Source organism: Dioscorea cayenensis, chromosome 12, assembly GCF_009730915.1.
Source record: "Dioscorea cayenensis subsp. rotundata cultivar TDr96_F1 chromosome 12, TDr96_F1_v2_PseudoChromosome.rev07_lg8_w22 25.fasta, whole genome shotgun sequence".
In the NCBI taxonomy this organism is placed as follows: Eukaryota; Viridiplantae; Streptophyta; class Magnoliopsida; order Dioscoreales; family Dioscoreaceae; genus Dioscorea; species Dioscorea cayenensis.
In genome coordinates, this window is record NC_052482.1 from 23,445 (window position 1) to 49,956 (window position 26,512).

Consider the following 26,512-nt stretch of genomic DNA (forward strand, 5'->3'; position numbering starts at 1 on the left):
TCAAGAGTGAAGCTAAGGCCTAGGCATACATCAATGGTAACAAATAAGTAAATGAGTGGTAACTTCGATTTAAAGTAAAAGAGCTACACGAACTCTGATTTTCTCACACCCAAGAGAATATATAGGCAATTTAATTTGAATGATAAATGAATTAAGTGCAAGTCTTTCAATTTTTTTTTAAGTTATTTTGAATTGTCTCAATTTTTTATTTATTAAATTTATTTTACATTTTTATTTTTGAAATTAATTTTTTTAAAAAAAAATTGATTTGAGGTTTCTTTTTATTTAATTATTTTTAGAGCCATACAAAAAAAAAGTTGTAGGGTGATTAATTAAAGCATTCAAGGGGTGTTTAAAGTGACCAAAGTTTGATTCTCACACATTAAAGATGAATTTGTAAGGCTATTGGCCTACGATGGAGATATATTTTTCTACTATATATGACAAATGAATATTTGTAACTATTGGAAACATTTGGCTCTAATAAATCTATGATACTATTAACGTTGTTAATAGAAAACCGATGAGATGAATTTGTAAGATTATTGGTTTACGATGGAGGTATATTTTTCCTGCCGTATTTTAAAAAGTTCAATTTATATTTCTGTTGAAACCATAGATCAAACATATATACGTGACACTGGAACCTTATTCAGGAGGACCAGATGGATTCCCAATTTTCTTTTACCAAAAACACTGGAACGTTATTCAGGAGGACCTCATTAACCTGTGTCATGATTTTTATGATGGCTCCATTAATTTTGAACGAATTAATTGGGTTCACATTGCTCTTATTGCCAAATCAAATGCTTCTACTGAGGTCTCCGACTTTAGATCCATCAGTCTTATTAACTCTACTTGTAAAATCATTTCCAAAATTCTTGCTACTAGGCTGAGTTATAAGATGGGGGATCTAATTGACAATTCTCAAAAAAAGAAACTCCTCGGCTTTGCCTTTAAAGTGGACTTTGCTAAAGCTTTTGACTCTCTAGACTGGAATTTTCTTCTTGAGATTCTAAGGGCAAGAGGTTTTGGCAATCGTTGGATCTCTTGGATACACACCATTCTCTCAACTGCTAAAACTCAAATACTAATTAATGGTTCACCTCAAGGTTATATTCGATGCAAAAGAGGGTTAAGACAAGGTGACCCTCTTTCCCCTCTGCTTTTTGCTTTAGCGGCTGATACTCTTAGTGCTATGTTTACCCATGCTATTAATTCTAAAGTATTAGTTGGAGTTCAACTTGATCATTCAAACAGCATCTGTCAACTACAATATGCAGACGATCTTCTGATTTTCTCAGCGGGAGGGCATGAAGACCTTAAAATTATCAAATTAATACTTTATCTCTTCGAAGGTTGTTCCGGTCTTTCAATTAATTATTCTAAAAGCTGCCTGTATTCCACTAACTTTGGTTACCAACCACATTTTTCCTCAGCTAGAATACTTAATTGCAACAGAGATTATCTCCCAATCACATACCTGGGAATACCACTCACAGGTCGAAGACCTAGATGACAAGACTGGATAAAGTTAATCGAATCCATTCGTTCTAGGCTCACTTCATGGAAAGCAAATTATCTTTCCCTTGGGGGTCGTCTTACCCTCATCAACTCTGTTTTATCTTCTCTCCCAGTCTACTGGATGTCTGTTTTCAAATTACCAGCTTGGGTAATCCTTGAAATCGATAAAATTAGGAGAGACTTTCTTTGGAAGGGTCCAGATCTGGGGTCTAAGGGTATAAGGTTGATTGCCTGGAAAAGAATTTGTAGACCCGTTGCATGGGCGGTTGGGGTATCCTTGATCTCCAGATATTCAATAATGCTTTATTAGGAAAGTGGTGGTGGAAGCTCATCACCAAGCCGGTCTCCTGTTGGACAAAAATTGTCTTTGCAAACTATGTGATAAGAGATGCTCCTGATATTCTATATCATCATCCACCAAGAAATAAATCTTTCTTCTGGGCTGGAATTAATACCATTCTACCCTCCTTTCGATTCTGCATATCCAAATCAATTGGAAATGGTAACAAAACTCTATTCTGGTTTGATAAATGGCTTGAAGGTCAATCCCCAAAAGACCGTTGGACATCACTTTTTCTTGACTCGCTCTTATCCTTGGATTACTTTAAGACAATTTATACATATAATTAATTCCGGTTGTAATCCATTCAGGACAACCTCTGTTGATGACTTTACCGTATTAATGAACTCTATTCCAGACTGTACAATTGATCAAGAGGACTCTTATACCTGGTCTCTTGATAATAACGGAACCTTCTCTGTCAAATCTTTCTATAATTTCTTAATTGATGGAGGCATTCGCAGTCAACTTTATTCCAAATTCTGGAAGACAAATACCCCTAGTAAAATAACACTATTTTGTTGGCTTGCCTGGGAAAACAAAATTCTTACTCTAGATAATCTTTTTATTAAAGGTTGCAATCCTAATGCTACTGACACATGTATTCTATGTCATAACAACTCAGAAACAGTAGATCATCTTTTTATTAATTGTTCATTTTTGGAGAGAATTTGGTCCTTCTTCCGAGGTTTGTTAGATGTTGCCACTCTCCCATGCTCTGTTGACAACATCTGGACCACTTGGATTCCCTCCTTAAATTTTGCCTCTAGGACTCTCTCAGATCTTTGCTCTAGAGCCATATTCTGGAACATCTGGCTGGAACGCAACAGTCGTATTTTTAACCAAAAATATTCATCAATTTCTTCTATACTCCATAAGACAGCTAACATGCTTCTTTCTTGGATCACTGCAGACTCGGTGCCTCTTCAGCAGGAACCATCTGATGCTGCTCAGAAGATCAAGCGTTCTCTTAACTTCCTGAGCTCCAGATCCACGGACACTACTGGTGAAATGGCGCACACCACAGACCGGGAGTAATCTGCCTCTCTTTTGTAGCTGGACTGGCCTTCGTCTCCAGATGGTGGACTTCATCAGCCCAGCTCGCTATCTTCCTCCTTTTCCATTTTATTGTTTTTTTTTATCATAGTCCTGTTCACTGATATTCTCATCCCTGGTGAGGATACCAGCTTTTATTTTATTGTCTGTCGGTTTTTTTTTTTGTTGTTTTTTGTTTTTCTTACTTCTGTTTTTTGTTCTTTTGTTCTTTTTGTTCCTTCCTTTTCTTATTAATAAATTTGTGGTTTATCCACTTTATTAAAAACATATATACGTGACAGATGAATTATGGTACAGAATATGTGATACACTTGTACAATTCTAGTCTAATTTGGAGGCCATCTCAAAAGCGGGAACAGCTTTTGAAATGGCTGCAGTTCGGCGTAGCCTAGATACATTTGTATACTAGGACAGCTCAAAAGCGAGGTCCGAGGGTTCCCAAGTTAAGTTAGAGAATTCTTTGGCTGCAGTTCGGCGTAGCCTAGACTTCTTAGGCCCGCGGATGGATGAGACAAGTCGGGTGCTGTCATCTGAGGAGGCGCATGAGCGGGATTCAGGCTAGAGATTTGAGAGACCTTTGAGGAAGCTTCTCTTCTCTTTGTTGGCTTCCTCTTTTTTGGATGTTGGTGTCTTACTTGTACCACAGCTAGTGGTTTATAGTTTTCTGTCTTGTTTTGTTGTCGTCTCACCTTGCTGGTGGGAGCTGCTGTACTTTTGTTATTTTAATAAAAGTGGATAAACCACATTCATTCCAAAGAATCCAGAATAAACAAAATACACCAAATGTCCACTAGCTATGGAACACAAAGACACAACAAAATGGAGGAACAACGGCCTCCTCCTGACCCACAAAGAAAAAAACAAAGAGAGCTACCCCACGACATCATCCAGAGCCTCCTCAGTCGAATGGGCCGCCACAACCCCCTCATACTGAGGTCCCGCGAACTCTAAACTGCGCCGAATGGAGGAAATAGAGTCATCAAGTGTCGATCTCAAGCCATCCGAAGCTGCAGATAACCAAGATAATATGAAATGGTCAGCTTTTATTAAAACAGCAAGCGGGGTCACACATTTATCTGAAAAAATAACATCATTTCTCACAAGCCAAAGAGCCCACACAAAAGCTTTAAACACCTCATCCCCAACCACGCGACATGCAGGCCGCATAGCAGTCCTCTAATCTCCCCACAGTAACGACATCGAACTCAGAAGAGCTGGCAACTAGACGACCCTACTAAGCTGCAACCATACCTCCATGGAGAAACGACATTGTAGAAAAAGATGATCCACAGATTCCACAGCTCTGTGACACGGCACGCACGTATCAGTTGGAAGCTTGTTACACCTTCGCTTAACCAAATTTTCAAGAGTAAGGATTTTATCCTTCCAAACCAACCAGTTGAAGATGTTGACCTTCCTCGGGCAAGGTCCTTTCCAAAAAAACTTAGCAATCGGGCACCGAAGGCCCTCGTCATTCAAGCGGTCATAGAAGGATTTGACCGAGAATGAACCATTGGCAGTCAAACTTCAAAGCCTCATATCCATATCAAGCCCCGAAGGAAAGATCCGGTTGGCAAGGAACAACTCCAAGTCAACATGGTCATCCGAAAAAGGTTGCCGAATAAGAAGATGCCTCAAATCAAACACAGAAGCATTCTGCATCGAAGAAGCCAAAAACTCATTCGGCCAGAGATGCATAGGAGCACGGCCATTGAACCATCGATCTTTCCAAAATAGCACTTCCGTCCCAGAGCGGACTTTAACCGTGACACAGCCAATAAAAGCCGTTAAACCTTTCAAGACCCCCGACCAAAAGAAGGAAACCCTGTCCCTCGGCAGGCAAAACAGGTTCCAAGAAGTCAAATTGTAATTGAATTTAATCATCCTCGCACAACACCAGTTCGAGTCAGTCAAAAATTTCCATCTCCATTTCCCCAGCAAGGCCATATTGAAGTCCGCTCATGCGCCTCCGACAACACCCGACTTGTAACCGTTTATCCACCTTCTCCAAAAAAAAATAAATAAATAAAAAATAAAAAATAATAATAATAATAATAATAATAATAATAATGATGATGATGATGAAGGCCAATTATTAGAAGTTACTTCCGGAAATGTATGTAGGAATGATAGTTTTGATATTTAGTGTTTATAACCAATGCTATTTTAGATTCTAAGAGTAAAAAAGATAGTTTTCAGGATTAATAAATGAGCGATGCTATTTTTAACGAATAGATTTACCGAATAGATTTTCCGAATGATGTGGATGGCCAACTTGTCATCCACATCCTCATCCACATCATTATTTTTTTATATATAAATTTCAAATTTGAACCTTAAAAATTTTTAAATTCTTAAAATTAAAAAAAAATTATAAAACTATATCTAAATCATAAACCCAAATATTACAAAATCTATATCCTAAAAATTTAAAAATTTAAACCCTAAATAATAAATACTAAACCCTAAACCTTAAATCCTAAGCCCTAAACCCTAAATCCTATGCCCGAAACCCTAAACAAGAAATCACAAACCCCCTGCGGGGGTTTGTGATTTCTAGTTTAGGGTTTAGGGAGGGGTTTTCGGTTTATCATTTACATGTTTATTTTTTACGATTAAATATTTAAATTTAGGATTTAGATAATAAAGAGAAATTAATTTTTTCTTAAAAAAAAAAAATAAAGAAAGAATGACGTGGATGCTGACTTGACATCCACATCATTCGGGAAATCTATTCAGGAAATCTATTCGGTAAAAATATCATTACTCTTAATAAATCTCTACATATATCAATTGCGGCTTTCTTCTTTCTTAGTTTTCTCAAAAGAATAATCAAATCTACTACATAAAATTGGTGAATTTTCCGAATTATATATTAATCTTTGTGTGTTTTTTATATTGTTTTTATGCAATTTTCTTTTATTGAATTTTTTTTATTGCTTCAATTTTAATTTTCATGATTGACTCAACAATAATATATCTATTAGGGATGGGCATGGGGTGGGGAGTCCCCGCCCCCCCTTTTGGGGCGGAGAATCCCCGGTTTCTTCCCCGCGGGGAAGGGAGTGGGGGAATAAAATTCTCCGGTCACTGTAGCTGATGGGGGCGGGGAGTGATTTCCCTCCCCACAGAGTCCCCGGCCCGAAATATTTTATATATATATATATATAATAATATATTTGTTGAAATAAAAAAAATAAAAGAATATATAATATAATACAATGTTTGTTATTAGTAATGATTAGTCTTAATTAATATCTAATTTTATGGATTTTTTTCCTTACACTATTGGATTTTTGTAAGAAATATGTTATAATAAAAATTAAAAAATATATAATATAATATCATGTTTGTTACACTATTGAATTTAAACATTAGATTAGTGAATTTTAAAAAAAAAAAAAATGGTGTTGGAAGGCCGAGGCGGGGAGTGGGGGCTTCCTCCTCCCCGATTCCCCAACAGGGGAGGGGACGGGGAATCTCCGCCGGAGATGAGGGAGTGAGTGGGAAGATACTCTCTGTCCCCGTCCCGCCCCATGCCCATCCGTATATCTATATGTGTGTGGGCACGCCTTATTTGCAAAAAATATTTCTTTATCTGACTATTCATAACTTGCATGTTTTAATTGGGGAAAAACTAAATTGCCAGAAGAGAAATATTTAAACTAAAAATATAGTAAACTTATGACTAATACCATATTAACTTTGATGCTAAAGGATTTGAATGATTTCATCAGTCTTAATACGGCCATTTCTTTTATAGTCTCGTTATGGATATGAAGGAGATATGATGCATCGAGAAGCAAGGAAGAAATTCTCTAACATGATTAAGTATTAAAATAGAGTTCTAATCCAAGGAAGCATAGTCTGGTAGCTAAAATACTTTATAGATTGATAGATAGATTGATAAATATATTTATTAAAACCCCTAAAAGTTTAATACTATTTTTTAATACTAACAAGACAACCATCAATATTTTTTACTACAATGCATAGTTTCTATAAACTATTAAACTAGCTCCATCATGAACCATGCATCATGCACTGTGCTTGTTCAGACACATTAGTAACCGACAAATCCTCTGAGCTAGCCAGAACAGATCTTCTCCATGTGCAACTGTTCACCATGACACCATCTTCAATCACAGTCCAACAATATCCTCAACTATCTAGACATTATCTTCAAGCACATATGCTATCACATTTATGGGCTTGACCATTAATATTGTTAGAATCATTTGACTTGTTTCTTGTTACTTTCCCTTATGATGTTGATCATTTGATTTATCTTTCTTCTGTAACATTGAACAACCTTTCAATATATCACCATTTATCTTATATTTAATATGGTTTGACAGCGTGCAGAAAGAAGTGTCAAAGTTGTTGATCAAAGTTTAAAGGTGGCTGGTTAGAGCTAACACTAGAAGAAAAATCCCAAATCGGCACGGTGATATCGGCACGGAAATGAGTTTAAAAACCGTGCCAAATTAATTTTGGCACCGTATTTGGCACCAAAAATTAACTATACCTATAGAATGGTCACAAATAAATTTTGGCACCGTCCTTTTATACCGTGCCAAATTTTGGCACTGTTTTTGGCACCCTTTCTTTACTATTGTGCCAAATATTAACATTGATATTTGGCACGGACTTTGGTTCCATATTTGGCATAGTTTTGGCACGATTTTATAGGTTCAGTATTTGGTACGGTTTTTTGGCACGATTTTATATATTATATTTTTTCACAATAATTGGCACAGTTTTTGGGAAAAAAAATTGTCACGGCTTTTGGCACGCTTTTATTTATTTTATAAAAAATAATTTTTATTTAAATTTTCTTGAATTACACCCATCAGAGAACACAACTGATGGTAAAATCTTCAAGCTGTTTGAACATGCAAGCAATACTCATGATGGGTTGTCAGCGTGAATTATACCAATATATTTTTTGGACGCACAAATGGTCACTAGTAGACTCCTTGGAATGATAATCTGTCTCTGAGACTATCAAAGATTGATGTTGCACCAGCATTCTGTCCTAGAGTTAGCTTCAAACGACCAAAAAATTCACTATCTTTAGCCTGGGATGCAGCATCAGCAGCTTCCTTTGCCATGCCAATTCGTGCATATGCCTGCTCATATTGCAGATCAAGATATCATATGTCAGAATTTTGAGAATTCAAAACCTGTTTGCCTAAAATTATAAAAATCTAGTGGACTCTATTCCGTGATAACTATCACATAACCAAGCCGAGGCTCATTTTTAGGATCATTTCTCATTTTAGCTTGATGAATTCGGTAGGCCAAATAAATTGACCTTCATGATGTGAATTTGAATTGAAGAAGGGTGGGTTTGGTTTGAAGTACCTCTGATCTTTCCCTAGGTTCTGTAAGCTTTGGAATGTACTTCAGAGCCTCAGCTTTCGCATCAGCACCAATGCATGCTTCAACAAAGGGTTTATAACCTGTATAAAACGGAAACAATTGGCAAATAAGCAAATGTTGATTCTGTTATATTTGTGATTGGTAGCCAAAGTGAATTTCAAGGGAGGTTGAAGATGGGTGCAAACAAATACCCTTCAAGAGCTTAAAGTACATATTTGGTCTCTGTCTTTCTCAAAATTTTTAGTTTTATTTTGCAAAGAATCATTTGGTGACATTAAAAACATGCTTGCCAATAAATATTACATAATTAAGCAACTTACCACCAGGTGGTCTCTTCTCTTTGGAAAATTTTTCCAGCGCAGCCCAGTCTCCTCGGGTAGAGAGTGCCAATGCTTTAAGCCAGTACCACCTCTTCTCTGGCACCTGCAGCAGCAAATATTGGCTATGACATGGGAAAATGGAAAGGAAAACAGAGACATGTTATCAATGTGATGAGTCTTAAAACATTGCTACCTACCTTAAATTCAGTTCTGACTTTCATTGCAGCTCGATGATTTCCCGTGCTAATACAAGTGCGAATTGTATCACTGATGCTCGAATCAATGAATATTGCTTGTTTTGTTGAAACCTCTAACTCATGTTGGATTCTGTAAGAATGCCAAATTAAATGAGAGTTTGCTTTTCTAGTAGAACATAGGAAAACAACATGAAGATGCCCTTATACGGGCATTAGATCATCAAAGAATGTTATTTCACACTTCTAACGGTAATTTATCATTCATGGAGAGGTTCCAGGCTTCAAGTTTCTTCCTATATATCATACAGGAGAGCCAAGAAAGACAACAAGGCCATAAATTTCATTTCACTCCATGAAATCCGTTATACATGTACAGTGTCAGCTTTTGTTTCACTTTACCTCAACAACTTTGCATGCTCTTCAGCAGCCTTTGATTCAAATATGTGTTCTTTGGTTTCAGCAAAGAGATTTTGTGCCTTCTCAATAAGTTTTATGCGCGGACCGTGAAGAGGTGTTCCTTTGCTTGCCATGGGATTCTTCTCAATTTCCCATGATTCCTTCAACAAAAGAAAAGCAACATCCTGCAAAACCAACTTTTAGTGCACCAAGTCCAGCAATCCATGTATAAATTAGCATGTAAGTTCTTAAAAAAATACTGATAATCCCAATCCAATAACTCAGTTGATAAGATACTTCGAAAGTTATTCAGTTTTGTCTGCAAGGTGGAGCCTCAAGGCTTCCTATAATTCTATGAAAAATCATCCTCCATAATTGCCAGAAGTTTCTTCTTCCATTGCAATATTCTATTCCAAAAACTGTTGTCTGATTTTTTTCCAAAAAAAGGTATCAATTACATCTTTGTCCCAATAGGTTAACATGCCAAAAAGGGCTTTATTTTTCTCTAATCATCTTAAAATTATCTGAAATAATAACTTCGAAGAATGGCTTCCAATGTTGCTGTGAAAATCTGCAGCTAATTTGGGGGTATGAAGTAAAAATATGATAAATAGTTCATACAGCAAGATATGGTACTCATGTCCTGCACTAAAAAGGTTCAATTGGTGAAGTGATCCGACATTTATTGTGTTGTTTTCTTTCTCACAGACAACTTCTCATATCATCTTTAAACTAAAAGTGTCCCTGGACCATGATGTTTACAACATGAAAAATTATAGGAAAATACAGATAGACGGGCTGAGCTAATACTCTGGTTAATGCCTAGACATAAGACTTAAGAGGAAATAATAACCAGCATCCATCTCATGTATTCACACATTGAGAGATAGGGTTTCAGTTTTTTCCATTAAAGAATTGAAAGATGCATCTTAGAGCAAGTGCGTATTATATTGTGAGGGTTCACATGAGATCATAATAATAAAAAAAAAAATTGTCAAATAAACAGAGGACAGTGGACCAAACTTGAATAAACTACAAACTCTATAAATCCTTGTTAGAATGTGATTCTCCAATGAAATGAGATTGTCAATGTGCATCCTTTCAGATGGAAGTATAATCCAGATAGATTCTAACACAACCACTGAAAAAGTTGAGTCCAAGACCACTGTGGATTGCAATTAACAAGTTATCTCTGAAGTTACCATGTACTAGTATGAGAACAGAATATGGAATATAGGTTTCAATTTGAAGCCATTTAGAAAAAGACAAGCAAGCTAACGAAGTGAAAAAAACTTAATCGTTTATATGGCTTCATAACTTAAACTTACTTGAAGTTGCCCAGTTGACAGAAAGAAGTCCCTCAAAAATTCATGTTTATAACACCTGTCAAAGGGTAAAATAAAAATTTACACAATCAGAATGCTTATTTTATGAAAGAGACAAAATCACTGCATAAGGTACATGGACAACTACCTAACATATTTGATAAATAAATCACGAGCCAAGGGCCTTGCATTGATTGTTCCAAAAAAATCTAAAGGAGGCCTCTGCAATACAAAAATATAAGTTTGAGAAGTAAAAGTTTACTGTTGCATATAGAATGGAGACTTCAATCTACAACAAGAATCTATAGATAATCCAAATTGTGCAAAATACCCAACATCAATACCTTCTGCCATATGTGGAAAAGAACAAGATAGACAAGTTTAATTTCAATTTCAATTTTTTTAAAAAAAAAGATAACACAAATAGGGTTCTATAACCTAAGGCACCATGTTCCACACTATGTTGTGTATCAGACAAAGGGGGTGTCATTGCTGGGTTCAGGACAACTGACCCTAAGTACAAACCTGTTTCATGGACCTTACAATTAAAATCTCGGATAAGAATCACCAACACAAACTGATCATGATGTGAAATTTCTTGCATTAGACAGTGGTAGAAAAATAATTTTTTAAACTGATTATGATCCAGGAGTTTTTTTTTGTGAACAAATAAATACTGCAGATTGCACACGCGCGTACACACACACGGAAAAACAAAATAAAAAAATAAAGGGAATGCATACAATCAGATCAAATTTTAGGTTAATTAAACAAGGAAAGGAAATGGTTTGGCAACTTAAACATGATCAAGGAAATCAGTGCACTGAATGCATATGCACTAATAGTGAAAAAGAATATAATGCCTTTATGAGAATTGTGCATAAGTATAGCAAAGGAAAGGAATGATACAAGTAAATAAATAAATAATACCTCATGTATTCTTCTGAAGTGACAATTGAGGAAATGATAAAGTATTGGAACATAATCATCTCTTTGCCATTGTAGGATCAGAAGAATTGTCATAAAACCAATATACGCATATCCAAATGATTGTCCACCTATAACTGAAGAAGACATAACAATGTTACGTCATATGATTTTATCCTATTTAAGCATACAAGATGATTTCGTTCTCGGAGTTTAAGCATACATTACTTTTAAGGTAGGCACAAATGCACCATCCAATCATCTGCATCATTTCACTTTGCTTTCCTATCCAAGACCCCTGCAAGCACACCGAATCCTTGATACATAATGTCTAAAGGATTTCTAACAGCTAACAATATAAATTAATATATAAATAAACATGCATATAAAAAATGGAATGAATTGGTAATTAGAGAACATACCAAGCCCTTATAGTCATGTGCACAAGGGAAAGTTTTGCAACCTGGAAAACAGAAAATCATGCTAAAAGACAATTCATGACCTTTACCTCAAACAAAAAATTTTGAAAACATTAGAATGAATTGTTGCTGAATAAACTGAAGTGAACTATTGTATGAATAGTTGCTTCATCTTCCTTATCAGCCAGTTGAAGAGATACTAACTTCTACACCGACAACTTTAAGAAGACAAAACTCAAAGTAAACTATATATCCTCTTCTTCATCATTTGGGCCATCAAGAGTGTTGTTGGGGACGAGTGTGGTGCGAGGTCTCTTTCTCGTCGGAGAGTGCTCATCAACATGCGATTAAGTAATCATGAGTCCTTTTCGGGTATGAATTGACAAAACTTCGTCTTAATATTACACAATTGGATGATCATATGGCTCTATTAAGTAATCAGCGGGAAGGCATGCTAAGTAATTAAACATGCCACAGGAGGTAGGACAAGACAACCTACCCCACTAAGATTTAAACAAACAATTGGAGTACTAAGCATCAAGATACGAGCTTTTGCATCATACCATAGCAAATGATGATGAACCAAAGAACCAAACTACTCCTTTGACTTTTTTTTTCTTGAGATTACACCAAAATTTTTAATAAACTAGTTATCTGAATAGACCACTCTAGAATCAACAATTAAAGTCGTCCAAATAAAAAAGAAAACAAGGATTTTTTTTTTTTTACTTGAATAACAAATGTCATGGAATGCAAGGTTGATTTGTCTTGTCCATTAAGCATGTTACTAGGCATGACAGTGAATTCCATTAAGCATTAAAAGATTAAAAAAAAACATGTTCAATGGGTTAATTATAGTAATACGATCTGATCATGCAGATTCAAACTAACACAACCAATTAAAAAAATCATAAACTCATAAAAATCACTAAGGAGATCAAATACCATGAAACTACATCATTTGTCAGGGATTACCTTGTAGAGAATGTGCAATTTCTCCCACTTCTCTTGAACCAATTTATATTGTAGAATTCTGTGAACAAATTAACAGATAATGATATGAGCAATCAGACAAACCAATAGAAACAAATTAACAGATAATGCCGGTCAACCAGAAAAGGACACTCGGAGATGCAAATCATTCGGTGCTGCTCGGGTGTCTTCTCTCTCGCTCGCTAGCCAAATGGAGAGGGATTCGAGGCTTTGAAGAAGAGAGAAGCAAATAGCGAGATCCAGCAGGAAGGAGGCAATGCCAACTGTGAGGAAGCTTCAATGAGGGTTGGGGATTAGGGTTGGTGAGCAAGATAGTTGGGGCCGGGGTCGGGAGCTCGAGGAGCAGCGTCCATGGTGAAGAAGAAGAGGGATTAGGGTTAGGGATTTACAGGGAAAAGAAGAAAAAGAAAAAGAAACTAAGTCCAGTGTTTTCTGGGCTTACCCAAGGTTGTGAACATGTTTTTCTATTAATCTAGCTATCTTCTAGGCTAACGCGGAAGGGCACGATCGTCATTTCGCAGGAGCTACTACCGGTGCACGAGCGCAGCGTGTGTGGTGAAGAAGCGTGTGGAGAGATCGTCGGAGGATCCGACGGTGGTGGTTACGACGTACGAAGGACAGCACACGCATCCGAGCCCTGTGGTGACACGTGGCGCACATCCGAGCCAGTCTCCTTTAGGGTTCTCTACTCCGCCAGTGCACGTTAACGAGCTGCACATCCCTTACATCAACGGCTTCCTCCCGATGGATCTCCGCCAGAGATTCTCCGATCAGACGGCTAGGAATGCTCCGATCATGGACTATGGTGGCCTACTGCAAGACGTGATCCCTCGGATGAACGAGTAGAGAGAGAGAGAGATAGAGAGAGAGTGTGACCAGTGGTACGTTCGTCATTTCGCCTATCGCATCTGGGTCTCTGAAGGCCATTTTTAAAATTATGGTTTTTTTTGGGGTGAAATTATAAATAAAGACTTGAGAGCTTGATCTTATCTGATCCAAATAACGAAATTACAAAAAAAATATATAGTTTTTTTTATTTTGTGAATTTTGATATTATAAATTAACAGAGATGAAAATTGTTTAGTCTTGAGTTTGAAAAGATATTTTAGAGCTTTTTTTTTATTTTGATAATGAAATACAACTGCTTTTATTAATTTTATATATTGCGCTGGTCAACTAAGGGTATGGAAGTAATTTTAATTCATATAAATAGTTTTAATAATTTAGACAAAAATAACCTAAAAAATAAAATAATTAAAATTTTTGAAAAAATAAGTAATTAAACCTGGCGCTAGTGACTAGGGAGTCTTGGAGCTAGTAGGTGAGGACTGAGAAGGTACCAAACAGAAATTGTGTTGGAGTGTAGCTATTGGATGTTCTCCTTGTCTTGTTCACTCTTTGTTTTTATTTTTTATTTTTAAGTTTATTTCCTTAAATTGTTTAGAGTTCTTGCAATTTTTATTAATTTATTTTTGTTGTTATTATTATTATTATTGGTTTTTTTAAAGAACATGGACAAAAAAATCATAATATAATAATTTATTTCCTTAAATTTTTTTAAAGTTTGAAAAAAATATAATAATAAATTAACAAGACTGTGTACTGAAAAAGACCAGGGCACTTCTTTTTCTTATACTTTTTACCACCACCACATGCAATTATTTATGCCATGCTTAGGAAATAATTTGGAGATTAAAGAGATAACAAGGGATTAGTGGAAGGATTAAAGAGGGTTTAGAGTTTGTTTGGTGTGAATTTTGTAAATTATTATATTTATATTTTTTTAGACTCGAATTCTAGACTGTAATATTATATTAATACATTTATGTTTTTTTGACATCGAATTTGATAATCGTAATATTATATTAATATATTTATGTTTTTGGCACCGTATTTGGGACGTTTTTAATATGTTAATATATTTATAATTTTGGCACCGTTTTTGGGACGGTTTTAATATATTAATATATTTATAATTTTGGCACTATATTTGTCACGGTATTAATAATTTACTATATTTATATTTTGGCACCCAGTATTTTAGTGCAGTGTTAATATATTATTATATTTATATTTTTTTAGATCTTGATTTGTAGCGATTTTTAGTATATTATTATATTTTTATATTGTTAGTACTGATTTGAGACCATCATAAGTATATTATTATATATTATATTATTAGCACCAGTATTTTAGACTCAAGTAATATATTATTATATTTGGGATTTTTAGCACGAGTATTTAAAGACGGTAATAATATAATTATATTTTTTTAAAAAAATATGTTTAGCATCTGCATTTTAGCACTCATTATTAAAAAAAGTATTAAATTTATATATTTGGCACTGTATTAGGCACGGAATTAAAAACTATTTTTAAAAAAATTCACATATTTGACACGGTTTCTTAGTTCCGTATCAAATGTTGTAACAAATTTGTCACGATTTTGTTTCCGTGCCAATTTTACCATGCCGATTTGAAATTTTTCTTGTAGTGTAACATAGTTGACTAAGCGGTAGATTGGGCTACAGTAGTACGTATCATGGAAAGCACATGTTGATTGGAGAGTTTTGGCCAAGTGGTGCCGTATGATATGATGTTTACTTTTCTTTGGTTTAATGTTTTGTCTGCTGTCTTATGGCCGGCATCAATGTTTTTAAAACCGGACCGGATAGCGAACCGGTCTCATATTTCGGTCACGGGTTAGTCGGTTCGACCGAATGACCCGTTCTGGTCAGACCGGATGACGTTATAAATAAATAATTATTTTAAATATTATAATATATATATATTATATAATAACAAACTTTATTATATTTTTAATCATAATTATCTTAAATATTTATTTTAATATCATTATGATTTTATCAAAATGGTTGAAGATTCAAATAATTAATCTAGATAAAGCAGCAAATACAACTCCCTAAACCTTTTATTTCTTAATGTATTAATAATGGATGATGATAACTACATAAATTAAATCACTAATTAAATTACTAATTATGTGAGGATGAGACAAAGCATGAAAAAAAAATTCAAAACAAAACTGGAACTAAGTATGATTAATTTAATTCTCATATTTGATCATCATTACCATTAAAATAAAAGTACAAAATAAAATAAGTCCTAAATGATCTATATCTCTCAAACAATTTACAAGTTTTTTTTTTGTTTATTTTCTCATACCTCCAAACTCCAAAGTTCCAAAAATCCAAACAATATTTTCGACAAATCAAGACTCAAAGAGCATCATGAAATCAAAAAAAAAAAAAAGCCAATTCATGCCCTAAGTTCTTTCTTACAAAACAAAACAAAACAAAACAAAACAAAAAAAAAACAAAATAAAACAAAATAAAAAAAAAATTTGAAAACCGGGTTCCATCCGGTTTTGGTCCGACCGGCCGGTTCACCGGGTTTGGCCGGTTCAAAATTTGGTCAACATTAATTCTAAAACCGGACCGGCTATGTGCCGGTTCCCGGTTTTTCCGGTCCAACCGGCCGGTCCGGTTTTCAAACATTGGCCGCCATGCACTTTTATCTTATGCCTTTAAATTCTCATGTTCTATATCACTATTTTTCTTGAGCTAATAATATCTAAGTTAAGCTTCATTGGAATGCAACTACTCGTATGTGAGCTTGAGCACCTTGAATCATTTTATCCTTCCTGCTTTGACAAGAAGGGCCTAAATTAGTTATCAAATTGCGCCTTATCAGCCTACTTGATCTCCATATTTGGTATTTCCCATTCTTTGTTGTTTTTTCTTATTTCTTATTAATCCTTATTAGTATTTCCTGTAAAAATTATGAAAGTGTGTGAAATTGTTGCCAATTATCATTCTTCATTAAATCTTGCATATAAATTATATATATGCCCGATAGTATTGTATAAGTTGCCAATTACTTTCAACAGTAATGTCAAAAAAAAATCTCAAACACTTTGAGAGGAATTTTTACAGTAAATTTTAGTTGGGTACTGAGACTCAATATGAGTTCTTATAAATTGTCATGCCCTGAACCCGACTCGTTAGACCCGGTGTGCCAACAAACGGCCGCACATTAATGGGTTGGAATTCAATAAGCATGTAAGGCCTCAGAACTTTTCTCACAACAAAAATATAACCTCAAAATTATAAATTCAAATACCAAATGAAAATAAAAGGTTCAAATACTAAGAGGTTTTCTAAAACAAAATTTACATACCAACACAAACATAAAGACAACTCAATTAAAAGGAAACACAAGCTCTCACTAGCCAAGTAAGTTCCTCAACGAACTATTTACTCCTTATCTGAATAAAAAAAATTAACAACAGATTATGGGTTTAACAGCCCAATAAACACCCACTAAAAATATAGAGATCATTTACAAAAATCATAATTTATCAAAATCAAAAATTAGAAATCAAATTTATTTCAAATAAACACAGATGTCAAAAGCCGAGCATATAGGTCCCCCAAACAACCATTGCCAAAACAAAATAACATAATTCATATATTTACCCTCGATCGGTAACATGAGCCAGAATTATCAGAGGTCATATTTTTACCCTCAGTGACCCGAGCCAGAATTATCAGAGACCGTTATTCTTCACTGACAAAAAACGGCGGGAAAACTATAGTTTCTATATCAGATACACGGTCAATGTTTAACCCCATTGACAAGCTTAGTGCATAGTTAATTGGGGACTAGTTTCTATGTCAAAATACTTCATGTTCACAAAACAATAAATTATCCAAATTTAAATTGGGCAAAATACGAGTAATTACCCAACAAAATTTTTAGTAGTTGTGTGATCCCATTTTATCATAGCAAAATAAACCAGTTATTTGAATCCAAACATGAACAGATAATTTAAAAAATATTAATAATAATTAATCATAAATTAACTAAAAAAAATCTGAAATTCAGAATTTAAATAATATGTATTTTGATAAACTATCTAACTTTAGAAATTAAATAATTTGAATTTAAATAAATATTTAAACCTTTCAGATAATTCTAATCCAAAACAAAATATTATTAACTCAAAATTTCAAATAATTTAAATTAATAATAAATAAATAATTCAAAATATAAAATCAAAATGATCAGTATTTTTCTCAAAAATTTCAAAATTTCATAAAACTATAATTTTCATATTTATATATGGGATATTTACCTGATTAACGTCCAAAAATTTTGAATCCCAAATCGAACAATTTCTGTAGAATACCCTTTATTTGAGGGTAAATTCTAAAGATATTAAAAATCTTTTTAACACAAGCAAGAAATTAAAAGAAGTGCTAAGTTAACATAACTTCTAAAGTTTGCAACAATATCAGAAGATCGTACATAGCACTGGACTCTTAACCACCTAACTAGGGTGATCATTTCTCCCTACTTGAACTATTATACATTCTGAACATTAACAAAGGTGCTCACTAGAATAGAAATATATATATATATATATAAAGATTAACAAAAGCATGATTCAAATAGGACTCAAGCCGTTGAGAACTGAATCTAGCATAACTTTTTCTATACTTTCCCAAATCACAAAATTCAAGATACTGAAAGAGTAGACACCTAAAAATATGACATATCCAAAATTCACATGGTTTAAAGCACTACTCAAAGAAAGACATTTATTTGAATGTTCAGCTATTCCCGCAGACTTATAATTCAGACATATCTCTTTAAAACATGCATATCTCTAAATATATAACTCCAAAATCAATGATAATTTACCAACCATCAGATAACTTAGTAATAAACAACTTTTTAATTAGCTAATTCAATCTCTATAATCATCAAAAATACCCACCAATCTTGACATTCTGCACAGACATCTCATCCGAGAGAGTTTACTAATAAAATCATATTTCATAAAATATAGCCGTATAAATTCTGAAAATATTCAGGTATGTAGAAAACATCAGCCCATATAACTTTTGTATTTCACTCTTCTCCAAATTCAACTTATAAGACCATAAAATTGTCTAACAAAACTTCATGCTTTCTACAGAAATATCATTTGGATACAAGTATACTAATATGGCTATAACTCAACCATTACAGAGGCAAAAATTATGAAATTTCTCAGATCCATAGATCATGCTGACTTCTACAACTTTACTAAATAATTATATATCTAATTCAAACTCTAAAGTCATGAAAAAAATCAAAAATTCTTCAAGGTCTACATAGAAGTCTTGTCCGAGGCCATTGAATTTAAGGGTTGTAACTTATAGGATACACATCCAAAAAATTTGAAATTTTGCATTAAGCTAGCTAAGATTATGCTCTACAAATTCCAAATTTGATCTCCTCTAAATTCGGTCTTTAGATCTCCTAAAATTAAAGGGGCATCTATGTTATGTTAACAACAAAATTTCTGAATTTTATCCTCAAATAAATCCAATTCTCCATAACTTATGGGCAAGATTTAAATTTGGAAATAGATAACTCATTAGGTTTACATACAAAGGTGATTTAATGTGATCACCAGAATGAAGCCTGAGCAAAAGACTACTCCTATAGCAACAAACTCATTGAGACAATACAACAACATAAAGCATTAACAAAGAGTGCAACAACCTACCTGGACAATTGGCGAGAAGATCTCCTTGACTTTGCCGCCGGTACCACCACATACAAAGTAGAAGAAGGCATGGTTTGGTCTTAAGTTTTTTTTTTTTTTACAACATCAGGCGATCGTGGGCTGTGGGATAAAATCAAATAGCGAAATTTGGTAACTGCTATGGATAAAGGTAAGGATTTTTCTTTTTTTTTAAAAAAAAAACAAAGAGAATATAATAAATAATATAATAATATTATTATTAGATATAAAGGGTGGGATCCACATAAATTATATACTAGTTAATTATTCTATAAGTTTTGCTGATTACTTTCGAAATAATCTCGAACGCTTTGAAAGGAACTTTTACTGTAAATTTCAATAGGGTACCGAGAGTCCATATGAGTTCTTCTCTCATTTCTTCATTATTGACAAATATTTAGTGTTGTTATTGTTGCATATAAAGTATGTTCCCCCGTGGACTTATGAAGAACAGCCTCGGTAGTCCATCCGTATTAATTGTTGAGGGCGGCCATCCGGTGAGACTGTTGAGAAATGATATCCACCGTGGAGGCCGGGCACTCAGAGAAAATGATCTCGTAGCCATCTCTGTTACCGTCCATGCCTTGGGCAAGCAACTGCCAGAAGAGACCACCGGCACCTGGGCCTCTGACTCGGGCCGAAGCATAGATGGAGTCGTAGATGGTTGAGTAAAAGGCATCCCTCTTGCCCACGGTGAAGCCCGATCCCCTTGAGGACTTGCCGAATTCCTCCACAATAAGAGGTTTCTTAAGTATATCGCCAGCATCCTGGATATGAGATTCGAGCCATTTCTCAAGGAAAGCTTGTTGTCCTTCTTCATTTAAGCCTGGAGCCCTGCGCATGATATACATGCATATATATATTATATATATATATATATTTCTATTGTTAACAAAGAAACATTCGTCAACAAGCAGCATATAAAATGGAAGACTGCATTTATATATTCTAAATATATAAAATTATTGTGGTCCATAGCAAAAACATAATTGTATTATCAAGCCAATAACCTTTAGATTTATTGGAATTTAGTCTCCTGCATAAAGTGTTTGTGTTCTTACTGAGTAGGGCGATTCAAATAATCTTAGCTCACACAAGATAAAACACAAGTGTATCAAGGTAGTAACTCCACGTTGTGCACGACTTGTCCATATTTCTTAAAAATATGTATCATTAAAATATATATATATATATATAATTATTTGTGAACATATATAAAGCATAGTATTTTGACATACGTATTTTTTTCCTTATATTTTTATTTTTATTTTTTTAACTTCATCTTCCTTTTATAAGTCCATTCTCTTCTTTCTCTCTTTACATTTTCTTCCACGAAGAAAATATTTCAGGATATGTATGTGTGATTCATCAATTTAAAAAAAAATTAAAAAAAAAAAATACTTCAAGGACTAGGAGAGATCCAAACCACTTTTGTGATAAAAGACTTAGTATTACCAATGTTGAGTAAAATTTTTAACAAAGGACCAAACTATGGTCATTTATTATTTTGGAGTTCAAATTTCAATTTGAATCAAAATGGTTATTCAACTTTAATTTTATTTCATTGGGTGGTCACTCGAGGGAATCAAATCTACTTTTTATGATCTAATGTTGAAAATTTTCTGTCAGCAAATGAGATAGAATTGTCAACTATGCGGACAGTATGTCATGTATATCTTGACAGAGAATTTTCAGCATCTATATCATAAAAGAAAGGTTGAAATCTCTCGAGTAACCATATGGTAAAATAAAATAGAAGTTGAGTAATGATTTTGATTCAAATTGAAGCTTGGACCCCAAAATAAGAAAATACCATAGTTTAGTGCCTTCTCAAAAAATTTACCCTAGCCCAACAACAAAACATGAAAATCCCATGTAGGATGTTGAAATGTCAAATCTCTCCTTATATATGCATGTACCAGTGAATAATTTGAATAGTAACTTGTCTACTTTGTAAAAAAAATTGATATTTTATTTCTATGTCATTAAAGATTTAGATTCTGGTCCTATAATTTATTTAAATTTCTATATATATATATATATATATATATATATATATATATATATAAGAGAAAAAAAAAAAATGGCTCATTTATCTTTTATCTTTTGATTGGAGACATCAAATTAAAGTGGAATAAAAGAAGAGAGGGGGAAGGAATGAGGGACGGTGAGAGATAGATAGGGGAGAGAGATTAAAAATAAAAGTGTTCTAATTATTTATGTATATATACATTTAATTTCAGTACCCATATAAGATATATATGGTATGCATATATATATATATATATTGGCTCTTTCTGGAGCTATAAGTGTAATTATAATTTGCAAGGGGTGCCGTCTATATATAATATTTGGTAAAAGTGGATAAACCACAAATTCGTCTATATAATTTCATAAAGCATATGTGTACGTAAAGGTTCCTGTTATATATATATATATATATAGAGAGAGAGAGAGAGAGAGAGATTTATGCATGTGCCTCTAGCTACCACACGACACTTATTTAATTCAGCCCGCTGGGCAAGAAGCAGTTGTTTACCATTGTTCAGGGTACGCATGAATGGTAGCGAAATCGATATCTGGGACTTGATGGTTAGAGATGAAATCTGAGCCAACCTCGTAACCTGGATTGAATTGCTTTCTTTCAGGTGTAGATTCTCCGTAGAAGCCCTCCATCCCCACATCTAACATATGGCTGCTATCAACAGACTTGGCATAAGCCGCCATCTCGGAGATCCAAGCCTACATACACAAATTTATTACTTTCACGACTAGTCTTTGAAGATGTATGTATTAGCTATTGCTTTACAAGTATGATGGAATTATTACTTAATTCTCTCAGTCTGCATGGCTTACTATTTCCAGAATTTGCGTTTGGGACGCTTTAGCAAACGTAAATTTTTAATAACTTAATTATTGTAGCGTAATAATGCCCACCTGTAGGGTTCTGCCGGAGAGATCACTTTGGCAGCGAGGTTCATTCATGAGTTCCCATGCAAATATTGTTGGATCGTCTTTATACGCCACCCCTGTTATTGTGTTGATCCTAGTAAGAACTTTCTGGGATTAAGAAGAACATTTTAAAAAAGATTAGCAAGCTTGAAAATGATACTAATTAAGGAGTTGCTGCTTAAATTATAGTTATATACATATAGCAGAAGAGAAGGCAGTTGAAGAAATTGCAGCAGCTAATTAGTCATGAAAAATTCAGTCCTCTGTCACCTTGATATGGTTCTTGTAGAAACCCTTGACAACATCATTACTGAAAAAGTCATCCTCAGAATTCACATACTGCCCGGCATTTCTTGCCCACTGAACATATTGGTATTTCCCTCCGTACGCGCTCCAGTTATTAACCAAGCAAAGTATGAGACGGAGCCCATACTTGCTGGCCTCGGATACAACAAAATCTAGAGCCTAAAATGAAATACCACCAAACCGCACAGATCAATAAATTAATTAATTAGCTTAATTTTTGCTTATCTAGTTATCTACCAGACTGAACCAGTTTAATCGGGTCCATGTTGGCAATTAAGTATGAGCATATACGTGAAAGAAAAATAAAATAAAATAAATATGCATCCATGTAAAATAAGTAACCATGCATGCACTTAAGATGGCCTTCACCTTGAACATTTCCTCATTGTAATTCCCGGGAGAGATCTGCAAGGCCCTACCTCCACCATCACTGAAAGCCCACGTCCTAACTATAGTCAGTCCATAACTAGAGGCGTCTTTGAAGGCAGAGGTCACCTTTTCCCTCTCGTAAGGGTCAAATGCCTTGTCCATCAACCAGTATGCATTAAACCCGTTGGCATAGAAAGGAAGTCCGTTGACAAGGAAACTTGTTCCGCTGGGCCTTGCGAAGCTATCTACTTGACAAGAGCTTCCTTGTTCAAAAGCAAGGAGGCCTAAGAAAGCCATGCAGCATAAGAACTCCTTTCCACTCATCTTCTAACCTGATGAAACTTAAAGTGGGTACTGAAGACGAAATATGTATATTGAAATCCATTCCAACAGCTGGAGTTCTGGGCTTATGTAGTGCTCAGTTGAAAGACATGAACTACGAGCTGCGGAGATTAATTTGTTTGTGGTGACCATCAAGCGTGCTAAAATCTGCACTAACTAACTAACGAGCTTAAGAAGGTTTTTAATGATGAAATATGGATAAGTGCACACTCAACAGATTAAAGGATTTTGCTAGGCCTCCAAATGGACAACTGACAACGTATATGGGCGACAAGAAAAATAAAAGTACCGGCATGGGATTATGGGAATTGGGAAAGATGGAATGATGGGCTTCCCCAAACTTATCAAGAGCTCTACGCTACTCTGCTTATCTATCCACAAAAAGATTCATGTTCTTCTTCAATATGCTTCTGCTTTTGTACTTCTCATTCAGTTCTGTAGGTAGATGATTGACTTAAAAGTTTCCAAACAGATTTTCAGTTCTTTTATCCATTAAATTCGGTTATGCAACTTGTTGATGGAACCTTCTGCACTTATGCAACTAAACTACTGGTGCATGTGCCGGTTCCTCCCCAACTTAAGATGCTTCTGTTGTGATCAGCAAGTAGGATTAGCTCTTAATCGAGCTAAGTACTATCTTGGTAAAGGCTAGAAATAGCAGAAATAAAAATAATAAAACTAAATAACAAAAATGTGTAATTCCGACCAACCTAATAAAATTATGGTAAGCTTTATATATATATATATATATATATATATATATATATATATATATATATATATATAGTACTTCTCATTTGAACAAGATGAATAATTTTATCAATTATTTATTTTTTTTAATTTTTAATTTTTGAAAAGATGGATAAACCACATTCAATAATTTTATCACTTTTATTTAATTAAAAATAATAAATTTTTATAAAGCTAATTCTAATTGATAAAAAAAAAAGTAGCCCTGTTGTGCTCCAACTAGTTTTGTTGGTTGCACTTCTTTCTTTAAGCTTGGTGCTTCATTTTTGGTGATCCTGGCTTTTTTTTTTCGTTGTTGTTGTTGTTTTTGTGTACTTTTTTTGGTTTATTTTGCAATGAATTTGTGGTTTATCTATCTAAAAAAAGAGTGGAGGAAATATAACAAAAAGCAAAACGTAACAACTAGAATAATTGGAAAAACAAAATGCAATAAAATGATACATTAATCAGCTATATGTGAAAATGAGGCATCAACACGGCCAACAAATATGGGTGACAATTACCAAATAAAAGAAAGAGAAATTTAGCTTAAAAAAACATGTCATTAGTCGAGTTCATATTGGAAATGTTGGAAAGTAAATATCCCTTGCCCATTCTTAGTAAAAAGGAAAGTATCGTCATGAAGCGAAACATCTTGAGGAGAAAAAAACATTTCGCTCAAAATTATATAATTTTGACCCTTTTCCCATGAATAACCCACAGATAGGTAGATGAACCATACCTACTCCTGTCAAACTTGCCGTTCTGCTTAGGATTGTTGTGATCATAACACAAATATCCAGACACTTTAATTGCTTATATGCGATGGTTTAGTGTGAAATTAAATAAAACATCATGAGCGACTTTTCATGAAGTTTCAGTGGGGTTTTTAATTGTCAAATAAGCCATTGTAAGAATACATTCTCATGAAAATTTAATTGTTAAGGAAAACTGAAAAACAGAGAGCTCTTGCCACCTCTAACTAAGAGATACTTATGCTTGCTTTCCACACTTCCATTTACATTCTCATGAAAATTTAATTGTTAAGGAAAACTGAAAAACAGAGAGCTCTTGTGATACAACCTTACCTCTCCAGCTGGAAGATAACCAACATGTTGAGCCTATAGTAGAAGAGAACACCACCATGAAGCATCACAGGAGGCTTCCACGGAAGAGGTGAACACCGATGAGAGGCGCGTTCAACGCATTCGTAAACCGCCAACTTGGATGCAGGATTTTGTGACCACACAAGTGGCATCAAGACGTCCATAGATTGGGGTTGAGATATCATAGGTAATCATATCACAATAATGAGTTGTCATAGATTGGGTGATGAGATATCATCGGTAAGCACATCACAATGATGAGTTGTAGTAACAATAATATTAGCTGGATTGATAAATTAACAGCTGGATTACTTATTAGGATAAGTTGAGTCTATTTATATGCCATTAGGGTCCTTATGTTGGGGTATGAAAAGTCTTTTAGTCTATCTTGTTCTTACGGAATAATATCTTTCTTTCTTTATCTTTTCTTCTTCTTCTTTGCCTCTCCTTTGACATTGGTCTTAATCGAGGAGTAAGAATCCACTCAAAGCAGGTTCCGTTGGTGCGTCGCAAATCTATTGACGTATCATCTTGCCACCTCTAACTAAGAGATACTTATGCTTGCTTTCCACACTTCCATTCTGTTGTGTGTAACAACATATCAAGTTTTTTTTTTATTTACTGAAGGCGGCAAAGGTCACCCCATACAGAAGTATCAAAAGAACAGGTAAATACAATAGTGCACCAGTTACGATGATTTAATGACCCCCTAAAAATTTACAGTGTGACAAACTAACATGCGGACAATTAGGACTTGTCACATATACCCAAGATAATATCTCAATGACCACAATCCCACAAAATAAATGCTCCCTGTATTGAAGTTGTGGAGAATATAACTCCTCTCAAAGGGGGCCTTATAAATAGTGGATGAACAATACATTATTCCTACAGTATTTTTTCAACATGTTTGCACAATATTACGGCACAAAGAATTCGATCTTGCACCACTCACCCCATTCTTAGTGACTTCCAATAGACTATTTAGTTTCATAAATGATTTCATTATTTCTACAGAATTTTACACATTATCGACAATATCAACTCCAATATGTTTTATAACCTTTCCAAATTATGTTTTAAGTATCCTATAAAGTTTAATACAAATTTACCAGCCTCACCTTTTTCCTCATTAAATAAACTCAGATTCCTTGGCTGTAATCATCCATAATAGTAAAAATGTAAAACGCACCACAATATTAAGATTTAAAAAGCACCACATAATGGT

The 26,512-nt window shown here is 34.3% G+C and overlaps 2 protein-coding genes across 5 annotated transcripts; both read right to left on the reverse strand.

Moving 5' to 3' along the window:
- Positions 1 to 7,741: 7,741 nt before the first annotated feature.
- On the reverse strand, positions 7,742 to 13,118 carry LOC120273825 (protein VACUOLELESS1-like). 4 transcript variants are annotated; one of them, XM_039280542.1, is made up of 12 exons: positions 13,002 to 13,118; positions 12,865 to 12,922; positions 11,893 to 11,933; positions 11,699 to 11,768; positions 11,474 to 11,607; positions 10,692 to 10,765; positions 10,547 to 10,601; positions 9,222 to 9,403; positions 8,823 to 8,952; positions 8,626 to 8,728; positions 8,288 to 8,385; positions 7,742 to 8,052 (listed from the first exon to the last, which is right to left on the reverse strand). In XM_039280542.1, exons 4-12 carry the CDS (start codon positions 11,739 to 11,741, stop codon positions 7,888 to 7,890), a joined length of 984 nt encoding a protein of 327 aa, XP_039136476.1. In that variant the 5' UTR covers positions 11,742 to 11,768; positions 11,893 to 11,933; positions 12,865 to 12,922; positions 13,002 to 13,118; the 3' UTR covers positions 7,742 to 7,887. The 4 variants fall into 4 exon arrangements, with proteins under 4 accessions (XP_039136476.1, XP_039136478.1, XP_039136477.1 ...); XM_039280544.1 differs by having other exon boundaries at positions 11,694 to 11,768; XM_039280543.1 differs by lacking the exon at positions 11,893 to 11,933.
- Positions 13,119 to 19,823: 6,705 nt separating this feature from the next.
- On the reverse strand, positions 19,824 to 25,516 carry LOC120273338 (mannan endo-1,4-beta-mannosidase 1-like). Its single transcript, XM_039279961.1, has 6 exons — positions 25,267 to 25,516; positions 23,108 to 23,391; positions 22,703 to 22,897; positions 22,418 to 22,540; positions 22,020 to 22,222; positions 19,824 to 20,314 (listed from the first exon to the last, which is right to left on the reverse strand). The coding sequence occupies exons 1-6, from the start codon at positions 25,322 to 25,324 to the stop codon at positions 19,954 to 19,956; spliced, it is 1,224 nt and encodes a 407-aa protein (XP_039135895.1). The 5' UTR covers positions 25,325 to 25,516; the 3' UTR covers positions 19,824 to 19,953.
- Positions 25,517 to 26,512: the final 996 nt, after the last annotated feature.

What these genes read in the sequence shown, in the direction of transcription:
- LOC120273825 (XM_039280543.1), bottom strand. Translation starts at nt 11,741, where the DNA reads ATGATGCAGATGATTGGATGGTGCATTTGTGCCTACCTTAAAA. An exon ending in TTATTTATCAAATATGTTAG is followed by an intron (nt 10,602 to 10,691) that starts GTAGTTGTCCAT and finishes ACCCTTTGACAG; the next exon opens with GTGTTATAAACATGAATTTT. An exon ending in AGAGAAGAGACCACCTGGTG is followed by an intron (nt 8,386 to 8,625) that starts GTAAGTTGCTTA and finishes CGTTTTATACAG; the next exon opens with GTTATAAACCCTTTGTTGAA.
- LOC120273338 (XM_039279961.1), bottom strand. Translation starts at nt 25,324, where the DNA reads ATGGTGGTGTTCTCTTCTACTATAGGCTCAACATGTTGGTTATCTTCC. An exon ending in ACAATGAGGAAATGTTCAAG is followed by an intron (nt 22,898 to 23,107) that starts GTGAAGGCCATC and finishes ATTTCATTTTAG; the next exon opens with GCTCTAGATTTTGTTGTATC. An exon ending in TCTCCGGCAGAACCCTACAG is followed by an intron (nt 22,223 to 22,417) that starts GTGGGCATTATT and finishes TTGTGTATGTAG; the next exon opens with GCTTGGATCTCCGAGATGGC.